An 11,814-nucleotide genomic window follows, 5' to 3' on the forward strand; every position below is an offset into this window, starting at 1 on the left:
CGAATTTTACCCTTACTTAGCTATTAAAACCTACAAAATAGTCAAATAGAAACATAAAATCATATAACGATTTCAAATTAAGCAGGACTAGTTAATACATTTTCAATGCTATCAACTATAGATTTGAAAGGCTTGAAAGATTCCCTCATATGTTTATATGGACTCTATTGTAGAGAAAATTCTAACATATCATGTCACTCAATTATATTAATAACTACGAATTATATTAATAACTACGAGGTATGCCGTTCAAATCCCTTTACTAAATAAACCTTTACAATATTGTTTTCTTCGACAACATCATTTATTTTAAGAGATACAATAATTATTGTTCAATTCTCATCCCAACATGAAACATCAAGAATTTTTAGGTGGGAGAAACAAAGTACAAGTATCAACATCGTTAGAGTTCAAGTTCAAACTAGAAAATTTTTAGGGTTTTACAGAATTTACAGTTGAGTGAATACAGAAATCAAACATCATCTCCTTCACTTCCACCAGTATCTGCTTCATGACTGACCCAGTGACTGCTTTCATCAGGTCCCAAAACCTTGAACCTGTTCAAACAATGTAACTTTTTTCAACTTACCTTTTAAGAATGATTTGTTTGGTGAGAATCTATAATTTTCATTTCATGGGCATTTTGGATTTCCACGTTTGTTCTGCAGTAATTCAAGATGTCGTATAATCTAGGGATATCCTTTTCAAGGCATCTCAAGGGTTTTAAATGCTGAGATTTTTCATATGTTGAGGGTATCTGCATTTTACTTTTATTTTTCCGTTTGTCGATTGAGTACTTACCTTTCAAGTACAGATTTTCCTTCCTTGTATTTTTGGTTCTTTTCATGGGCAGTCTCCTGAAAGAAACCATAAGAATAGTTGAGAAGTAAGAAAGAAAATAAATAGTTGATATTTCAAATCTTTGCTTCTAATCTTACATATTTCCATCCCACCATTGATCCACAGCCCACACAGAAGATATCAGCAACTGTATGCATCCCTGTCATCATCAATCTTTCTTCTATCTTACCTAAGCAAACATTTACCCTGGAGAAAGTTTTGACAATGAGAACCCAGTCTATGAGATGAGGCACTTTTAGAATTAGTTTTAGAGAAACTCTAGCTTATTCTACCGTTATCAGAAAGTAACAACGATTTAGAATGAGAAACACTTCGAAAGTGAAAATACAAACAGGTATGCGTGTAAATCACTATTTGAATGAATAAAGAGATTCATTTGTTGACATAGTTTTTGTAACTAGATTGTGGAGCATTGGATTATTTGAGAATGAATTTTCAGTAAAATCACTCTCCTATGTATTCTCACAAATCCCACGAGTTCTGTTATGAAACATTAACATCAAATTACTGATCATTATATGCCAAGTTTTTGTATCTATTAAAGAAGACCCTTGCTAACTTGAAGCTACAAAGATGAGAACACAAAGTTATGAGTTTGTTAACCCCTTACAAAATTCTGATCAATCCAATCCACACATAAGAAGCCTATAACTTTTTTAAAAAAATCATACATCGACTTTAACATAATATGAAACCGACAACCATAACATGGGTTACACAAGTCTTTAATAACCTACTTATTCATACAATCCAAACACAAATTGCACAAACGACCCAGGCTTATAAAAACCATTTGTCAAACATGCACCTAGGGGAGGAGACAAGAGTGTGTTAATCAATGTCCAAACTCTAAAATCAAGAAGAACTTACACCTTATTGAAGAGGTAAGCTTTCCCATGTCTGCTGTGGAAGGACTGAATGGAACAACACAAACAGTACAAGGAGTTACAATGTGGGTTTAAGCAACTTTTGAGGATATTGGGACAGGACAGCAACATAAAATTTTCCCAGTCAAAAAACTTATCATACCTCCTTTTGTTCCCAAGTTCCTAAATTACAAAGTTCAGCAGTAAACACAATTTAAGATAGAATGCCAGCAAAATTGGAGCCAACAATATAGAAATTTGGAAACATGCAACATAAAAAAAACAACTCTTCAATCGCAAATGTTCTCAACGAAGAGATCAAAGTTCAAATAGAATTTTATATAAATGAATCAATTCGAGCGGTGTTAATACAAAATGATATAATCGTAAAAGAGAGAATGAAAACTAACCTTCTAATTACACCATAGTGCACTCTAGCACCGCCTAAAATGCATTATTGCGTCCCTAACGAGATTTTGATTATTAGATTTTCATTTTTAATCACTAGTTGACTGGCTCTCAATTTAAATTTTTTTAAAAAGGTGATTAAAATGAATATCTGGTCTGGAACTTCATAATTTTATGATGAAAGGGGTATCCCAATACGATAGTGGTTTGTGACATCACCGACATGCTGTGTTTTATTTATTTTTTAGGATTGGATCGTTCCTAATTAATACCGGTACGCAACCCCAAGTTCAAATTATTAACAAGTAACAGAAACTTGAATTTAAATAAACCTACTAATACTATCTACGAACATGGGAGAACTAGAGGGAAAAATCGACAAGAAACCAGAGAAGAAAACAGGTAAAAGGAAGAGAAACCTTAGAAATGATATCGTCGTAAAGAGCAAGATGGGTCCGGCAGAACTTGCAGCTATAGATCTGCCCTTCCAAATTCACCACGAATAATCTTCCCATAGCTTTGAATCTTAAGCTTCCCACAAATAATCTGCAAAAAAATAAAAACAAAACCCATAATGAGGAATCGACAAAATATTAGACAGAAGGGTCAAGCAGAGAACCGAGAATTATCATCATCAGAGCCCTGAAGAAGAAGAAGAAGAAGGAGAAGAAAGAATCTGGGGGTGTTCTAAAATGGGAAATGGAAATCACGTTTTGCAAAGAAGCCCACTTCTCAAGTTGATTCGAATGTAAAGCCCCTTTGTTGTGAATTGAGAAAGGTTGCGAAATCAAATTAGAAAGAAAAGAAAAAAGGTTTGGGGATGAAGATGATGAAGGAGTTATGTCAAAATCAGAATGGTTCGCTATATTATTCATGAAACTTCGTTGTCCTGTCTATGAACATTGGATGATCTTTTTAAGTGAGATGCGCGTGTGCCAACAAAATGGTGTTCTACATACACGGAGAATTTCATCAGCCTTCAAGGGAGGGGACACGAGATAAGAATTTTTGTAGGAATGACCTATAATTTTTTTTTAATTTGAAATGTGTCACCTTTTATAAAAACAATATTTAATATTGTCACCTTTTTAGGATTATTTTTCTACCTTACTCTTCTCATTTTCTTTGGCTTCTAGCTCTTGTGTTTTTGTTTTTACTCACTTTCTTGCTTCTGTCTTCTCCACTCGACATTTGAAAAAACCTTGTTTGTTGTTAATTGCTATTGCATGTTATGGAGGATAAAGGAAAAATTCCACTTAAGTTGTCACTTAACGTGAAATACATGAAAGTGAGTGTCATCGTTGCTAGAGAAGAAACTGAGAGGAGAGGAGAGGAAAATGAAGGAAGAGATGAGGGAAGAGATATTTTTATTGAGAGAAATAGAAGGAGGGTTTAAATTTGATTTTTTTTTTATAAAAAAATTGACTTTGATTTTGGACAGTTTTACACATTTTGTATTTATTTATATCCAATTTTAATAAATACTTTTTTTTATTATTATTTACAAAGCTCTTTTAGTGATGGAGAGAAAATTGATTTATTTGTGGTTGAGAATAAGCATTTGTGATTAGTGTAAAAACTAGACAAAGTAGACTTTTGTTTGTTTGTTTTGTAAAAAAGAGATTTTTCAAGAAATGAATGTAATTAGGCCTCCCTTTTTTTCTTAACATCCAAACAATAAAGTAACTTTTTTTTTCTTAGAATTCAAACAGGATTATAAATTTAAAATATTTTAAGTTTTTCAAACATGTTGAAATTTAAAATAATTGATTTGAAAATCTAAATGTCGAAGAAAGCATAAAAGAATAACACTGTATTTAAGAAAAATGATCCAATCCGATCACTACAAATTAAATATCATATTTTGGAATATATATATTCTTTTTAACTCTATAGATGACTGATTTTGGAATAATATAATGTCAATGAGAACATATATTCTTTAAATAAAGGTGAAAGCAAAAGAAAGGACCATATAAAAGGCAAAACACCAAAGAAAAAAAACACAATACACAAACTTCACAAATATAAATGTAAATAATGTGATGATACAGTGCTAATTCTTTGTGATTGGGTTAAGTGTATGGGTTGCAAAAATAACACAATACCAAGTTTTGCTCTCATAGAAAAGGCAATTCAAATGTTCAACGTATCAGTTGAGTTTAAATATACCAATTATTATACTTTTATCCCAAAAAAAATATAAAAATGAAATGTTCAACCATATCTTAATTTGCTCAAAGTTTAAATATATAAATTACTTTTTAGAGTGCATGTTAAATTATTATAGTTTATGGATAATAATAAATTATTATAGTTTGTATCTCGGATCCATATTATTATAGTTCAAATTATAGTCGTTTCTAAAATAAATATTAGTTATCTTGGACATGCTTTTTATTTTTTTGCTCTATTATTTTTTGTAATACATATATTTAGGTACATGGAATACTATTTTCAGAAAACAAGGTTCAAACTATTCCTTCCACCTATTTATACAATCTAGCATAAACCAAGATTCAAGCTAGGGCTCTCCTCCAATCTCACGTATCCTCCCCACCTACTGATTTAGAACATATTCATGTTGCTGCCTTACTTAGACCATGTCAAATAGCCAATTCCTTTGTTCCACCTTGCTTCATGGAGTTTTAACTGCCCATATTTGCCTATACCCTGCAAACATTGGTTACATCCCTATCTAGTCCTAGCTCCAACATGTACACCACTGAACGACCAACCTTGATTTATCTCACCCTAAACCTTGATTTTTCGTTCGCTGTCTACTGTGGATGCCAGCAGATTTGTGTCCAAATCTCAACAACATTTCAATCCCACATTGTGTATACTCAGATTGAATTCATTGTAGGTATCTTCTTAGTGCATCCACCACTTACATGTCGCATTGTTTGTGGTTTAACCTTTCAAATCTACCTTTAAATAACTATTTATTTTTTCATATATGTCATTTGTGAGACTTTGTTCTGCTTTCAAATGTCAGTCATAAGCCTTTGTTTTGTTTTAAAACCACATTTGTGGGTCTCAATTTCGAGCGTAGAAGTTCTTCATGTTCTTGGTTTTTTGTAATTAGTTGTTCCAAGCCTAGACTTGTCATGATTTGATTCAAAAGTGTTATTCAGTTTTTGTAATCTACCAACTTGAGTTTCACCTAGTCATTTTACTCGGCCACTTCACAAACTTAAGTAGGTGGTTACTTTACCACCTTAAATTTGAGGGAGGGAGTGTTAAGATATGATTTATATGTCTTGTCGCGACGGATCGCCACGCGGAGCGGCCGATCTTCTCGTTTATTTAATTTCAATAAATAAATAATTTTAAAGTCGTCACCAACCATATTATGTTGTGATTGGTCACCTAAAGAAAAAAAAAAAGATTTAAATTTGAGAGTAAGTTGTGTATAGGGAAAGTGTTAACACCCTACCACACTCATAAAATGGTTATCCAATTTTATCTTTTAAACTAAATAAAAGGTTTACAAAACAATACTTTTCTCCTATTTAAATTGGAAAATAAATAATAATTATAGGAACAAAACATTGTGAAATTTGAGAAATACTTTAAAATAAATAAGGTAATACGATTAGATAAAATAAATAGAGAGATAATATAAGCAAACAAATAAATAAAGGCAAAATAGAGCGGGATGCAAAAATATGCAAAATACCAAGATGAAAAATAATTAATTAATCCAGTCCAGGTAATTAACGCAGGATGTCAGGCTAATTAATTAATGCAGAATGCAAATGCAGTATGCCAAATGAATAATTATTAAGACATGATGTCAAATGTGTGCTAAATAATTAATGATGTCAAATGGGTGCTAAATAATTAATGATGTCATGATGCTAATTAATTAATCCAGAATGCAAATAATTCGAATGAATAATTAACACAGGTCAAATGAGTGCTAAATAATTACATTATGCTAATTAATTAATGCAAAGTATTAGCACATGAGGCCAAATAGATACAAATAATTAACGATGCCATGATGCTAATGAAATAATGCAATATGCAAATAATTGGAATTAATAATTAACACTGGAGAACAAATGGGCGCCAAATAATTACACGATGCTAATTAAGTAATAGGTCAAATAAGTGTCAAATAATTAACGCAAAATGCATATGCTAATTAATTAATGCATATATAAATAATTCAATTAACACAGACAAATTAATAATTAACACAGGAAAATTAATAATTATTAACCCACTAGTTCAAATGAGTGTCAAATAATTAAGGCACAATGTCATGCTAATTAATTAATGCAAGATGTAAATAATTCAATTAACACACGCAAATGAATAATTATTAACACAGGCAAATGAGAGCAAATAGGTGTCAAATACTTAATGCATGAGGTTAATTAATTAATGTTGTATGCAAATAATTCAAATAGACAATTAACACAAATGTCAAATGAGTGCCAAATAATTTATGAACCATGAATTAAAAAAAAACACAATAAATTTCACGTCTCCGTAATTAAATTGACCTAAATTTAAAAGAAAATCTTACATATCAAATAGACTTGACTTAAATTCAATAAAATTGAAATCACCATTGATTCGGAGAAAAGGCTTCTTTCTCGATCCTCTTAAATTTTTCCAAACCACAAGCAGATGAGAAGATTTTTTTTTACAGTAAAAGTGTACTTTTTCTCTAAAAATCTCCACGCTCATATTCAATTCTCCCTTCTCCAAGCAAATGCATGTTAACTAATCATTATGTTTTAACTAATCAAAATTTTATTCAAATGATCTGTATCCCCTACCTCAAAAGAAAGTTAACTAATAAAACTATAACCATTAAAATAAATTTTAGTTCACCAGAGTTTTGCTATAACAACATTCTAAAATGATTTCCTCATATGTACATTCAATAATCAAGTTTTACTCAAAAGTGCAATGAATCAAATAAATTCATAGGACACCAATTAATTAAAACTTCGATCATTTAACACCATGTGAAATTAAAGCATGTTTGCATGGTTGACAATAAAGCAATGCCAAACACATATGCATTGGAAAAAAAAAAAGTAATACCTGAAAAAATAGTAAACATAGATCAATTCAATGCATTAACTTTCATAATTTAATTTGATGACATATTATATTGTTCAAAGCTTGCATACCTTTAAATATTGAGAGCAAATTTATTTTGAACATAGAAAAAGAGTTCATACATTTCTAGAAGCAAATATTTTACTCAATCAAAAAAATGATGTGAATGACATATTTTGAATCTGAAAACTTATGACATATTTTGAATCTGAAAACTTCATTAACCAAATTATGGACATTTCATCAAACAATTGGTGGGCAACACAAAACAATATTCATTTACTTGGTGGCAGCTAGAAAACTAGAAAAATTAAGTAATAAAGAAAAAAATTTGTGAAGAATATATCTTAAATGCAATGTTGAGAATTGAATTTCAAGTTTAATTGAAAAAATCAGCAGGAGCAAGAACTCAATTTTCTTAAATTTCGACCATGGGATTTTGTGTCCAGAAACTACTTTGCAATTTTAGCAAATAGCCTAAAGCTTTACTCCAAAGATATATAGAGCTTTACTCAAATACCATAAAACTATCTTTTATGGGATGAATTGCTCAAAGAAAAGTACAGAGAGTAAAGATTAGATTCATAAATACCTGAGAGACCGCCACTGACGATGAAGGTAGGAGATGATCGGCGGTCTGGAGAGTGAGAGGGCAGTGATTGAGAGAGGGCACGATGATGACAAACGAAGGAGGGTTTTGCTATGAGTGAGATGGTTGTGAAGAAAATTATAGAACGTTGCGAAGAAGCATCAGACGAAGAAGCCTTCACTGTGGACAAAACTCTGCAATAACCTTGAGCTATCACCGAGCGGAGAAGCTTGGTGGAGGAGGGGAATCAATGACCCGTGTGAGACCACTGTAGGGACTTGACGACATGCAGTGGAGAAGGGAAATCATGCGATTGGAAGAGGAAGAAAAAGAAAGAAGGATTTACTTCGTGAAATTGGGGGAACTTGAAAACAAATTTGAAGTTCCCCTCTTTTCTTTCGTTGTTTTCTTTTAATTTAAAATAAATATTTTATTATTATTATTTATATTTCATGACACTTAAAAGTTGTCAAAGATTTATGACACAAAAAAATTGTCATAAATTTTTCAAATTCGAAAATGTTCCGTCTTTTTCCACCAAAAACGCGGATTTTGGCATTTATGACAATTTTTTCTTTCTTCATTCCAATTTGAGATGTATTCAAATGTCATAATATGCGACTTTTGTTGTAGTGATGTCCTCTCTTGAAAAAAATCTCCTCCTTCTCTTTTTATAGGGCAAGGTTGATCATTTTATTTTTAGATCTGTAAGTGAAGTAGAGTGAAAACTAGCGGAGAGAAAATGTGAGAAAGTGGGAGAGTAGGAGCGTGGTGACGAGGAAAACAAAAAAGTGAGGATTGTTGAAAAAAATAGGGAGAAAAAAAACTTTTTTATTTTTATTTTTTAAAAAATGTTTTTTTCTTTTGTTTTTTTAGGACCTAAATTTAAAATAGGAAATTTAAATTTAAATTTAAATTCAAATTCTTTTGTACAAATAAAAATAAACATAAATAAATAAATGAAAATGAAAATGCAAGATAAAATACGGTATCTATAACTTGCTCCCCTTTGTCTATCCTGAAAATATTTAATGGTGGACAAAGAAAATAGATGAGGTATTTGGGCCAATTTTTTTATTTTTTAGAGAGAGATAGAAAGAAAAAGAACTATCAAATGAAGGATATCAATCTTATCTCTAGAGCTAGATATGATAAATGATGGATCTGATAGACATGCTTGTGAACCTTTAAAGCGTGGATTTAAAGATGTAATCCAATGTCAAAGCAACCTACATGAGACGCAGTTGCAAAGTCAGAAACAACTATGCGATTTGGAACTAAAATTTGACAATACAAATATCCATTATTTAGGTCAAGTTGACAAACTCCAAGTTGCGGTGCAAGAGTTTATAACACAGAATCAAACACTTAAATCGCAAAATATGGGGTTCAAGGCACAAAATCAAGTGATCATGGGGATGATAGAACAGTCTGATAGGCGGAATGATGTGCAATTCAGATCAACATTAAAAGGCCTTCATGCAACAATCTGTAGCATCATTCCAGTACCTAAAGTTCCTCCAGAAATTGCAACACCCCTTACACAAAATTACACTGCAGTACGCAGCGAGGCAGAATCTTCTCGACCACCATCGCAAGCCTAAAGGGGGATTGCTTTAAAATTTTGTAAAACTTCTTGTATTAATCGAGTATTTATGTAAATTCCATTTATGAAACTTATGTTTGTTTCAAAATATAGTACAATTCTTTATACAACTCTTTAACATTTGGTCTTTCTCATCGCAAGAGCTTTGCTCCCCGCATTGATAACACTTTAATTTTATCTTGCATCTCAATGATAACTTCAGTCAAATAAACTATGCGAACTAAAGTTTCATTTATTATTCAGGCGTTTAACTTGTTAAGGAACCTCACTTATCAAATATTTCTATAGTTTATTAAGTGAGCAAGTTTTACCTCAAACCTCTCTGTAATAAGTTTTTGTAAATAATCTTATCATTCATTTTTAACAATGCAGACATAGCTAACCTCTAAATTTGGGGGTGTGCGAGGTCCACGCTAAAGCTTTTGAAATATGTTTGAAAATCCTGTGGCATCGTTTGAAAAACAAGGCATTTTAACAAAAGTTAAAACTCTGCCAAAAATATGAAAAATTAGAAAAAAATTGTATTTAATTGAAATAACAACTTTTATGTTGTCTCCTCTCGATAAAATAAGAAGCATAGCTTCAAAAGTAAAAACCAGAGAGTTAAGTAATAAGAGGCGATGAGAGATACAATTGAGGAGAGAAACATATCCATAGAGTACCTATGATTTTCCATTGAATGTCAAACCACAAATAAATAGTCGACTAAAAAGCATTCTTTCGCGAAATAAAAGGAGTCAAAATTCTTCGAAAATTTTAGCAACTTATAATTCTGAAGATAAGATTTACCTATGGGGAATGAACAAGAGTATTTTGAGTATTAAGCTTGTCGCATTTTTTAACTTAGAAATGAAGTACGCGATGAAAGTAAACCCTAAATAACGAATAAAACTTGATCGCGTATTGAGAAGTTTAGAAGTGCAAGGAGGAGGGTGAATCTACGAGTAGGAATTGTGCTTCAAGACAAGTATGATATGGAGCAATGCTTAACAAGCATTATTCTAAATTTTAGGGTGTGATAACATGTAGAAATAAAAGTTATTACAACCTCTTTTATTAGAATAATGAGACCAAAATAGAGAAGTACATCAAAACGCGTAGTTTATATTTTTTTTTGCAAAGGTATTGTAATAAATGTTGGGGTGGGGATTTGAACCCGAGACCTCTTGTCCACAGGAACATACAGGTGCCAGTTGTGCTAAGCTCATGTTGGTCGCGTAGTTTATATTGAAAATACATAACCAAGCGATAGATTTTACATAAGCTTTCACATCTGTTTAACCATGATTACAATGGCTTATGGAGGATTAATAGGAGGAAGTGAATTAGTGAATTGCAAGGAAACTCACGTCGGTGCTATGTGATAAAGATTAACATTTTTAGGCAAGAAAACCAAATCACAACAAGAAAAGTGATTCACTAAGAGACAAGAATAGTAGTTGGAGATGATGTGACTCGCGACAGATACCATGGGCGTGCGGCGCTGGTGTTTGTCGTTGACATGATTAGAAGAATAGAAATTTCTCATTGAAAGTGCCTATAAAAGAACTTCTTCTTCATCAAATAAAATTGATATTGTAAAAGGCCTGAATGAGCCAAAACCTAGGGAGAAAGGCGGAAAGGAATAGTCTTTCCGCCATCTGAAAGAGTAGTTTTCTTCTTCTTCTCTCGTCATACTATAAGTGAGAGCTTAGAGTCTAGGTGATGAAGGTTCCATTTCCTATTCCCCTAACTTGTATTCATTCTCATTCTTCTGATTTCCCCTTTTGTATTCTTCGTGTAATATTTATATTTTTCATATTGTACAATGATCAAAGGCCTACATTCTTTATATATATTACATGTTTATACATTTTCAATCCATCATGTCTCTACTTTCCATCAATCAATGTGTTATTGATAGTTTCGGTCGGTGATAAGTTCTTGAAAGGAAGTTTTACTTATCAGTCTTATCGCATTAATTGAGTTATTCTCATAGCTTGACCAGCGTAAGTCGCCAACTACCTAAGAGGGTAAGTAGCAAGGACATAGTTAGCGAGTGCAAAGAAGAGTTTTCTCTTCCTTTGCAAGATAACTTTCATCATTTGTATTCTGAAAGGTGAAGTGTGGGCACTAGGCGCCAAGAGGTCGTTGTCCTTAATCACGAAGTTCTATACATCTCGTAAGTGAACTCTTCTAGATATATCTCGTCAAATCACACTTAGTCATATGGATCCTGAAAGGTGACCATGTGTGACGTTTAATGACTCTGAGAGAAGCATGCCTTAATCATAAGCTAGTTGAGTAAGTTACATCACATCAAGGTTATCACACTACTTAATTATGTTATAATACATAGACATTCCTTCATTTTTTCTCGCATACAAGTTAGTTCACATTTCCATTTGCATCCACCCCCA

At 32.0% G+C, this 11,814-nt stretch overlaps 1 protein-coding gene across 4 annotated transcripts; it reads right to left on the reverse strand.

The window, feature by feature from the left end:
- Positions 1–243: 243 nt before the first annotated feature.
- On the reverse strand, positions 244–3,447 carry LOC101213551 (protein yippee-like). 4 transcript variants are annotated; one of them, XM_031885033.1, is made up of 6 exons: positions 2,846–3,141; positions 2,555–2,681; positions 1,732–1,910; positions 939–1,047; positions 802–857; positions 244–557 (listed from the first exon to the last, which is right to left on the reverse strand). In XM_031885033.1, exons 2-6 carry the CDS (start codon positions 2,648–2,650, stop codon positions 473–475), a joined length of 525 nt encoding a protein of 174 aa, XP_031740893.1. In that variant the 5' UTR covers positions 2,651–2,681; positions 2,846–3,141; the 3' UTR covers positions 244–472. The 4 variants fall into 4 exon arrangements, with proteins under 4 accessions (XP_031740893.1, XP_004149238.1, XP_031740894.1 ...); XM_004149190.3 differs by having other exon boundaries at positions 1,732–1,775; positions 2,846–3,133; XM_031885034.1 differs by lacking the exon at positions 2,846–3,141 and having other exon boundaries at positions 1,734–1,775; positions 1,891–1,910.
- Between the last annotated feature and the right edge of the window lie 8,367 nt (positions 3,448–11,814).

This window comes from Cucumis sativus, chromosome 5 (genome assembly GCF_000004075.3).
Source record: "Cucumis sativus cultivar 9930 chromosome 5, Cucumber_9930_V3, whole genome shotgun sequence".
NCBI classification, from domain to species: Eukaryota; Viridiplantae; Streptophyta; class Magnoliopsida; order Cucurbitales; family Cucurbitaceae; genus Cucumis; species Cucumis sativus.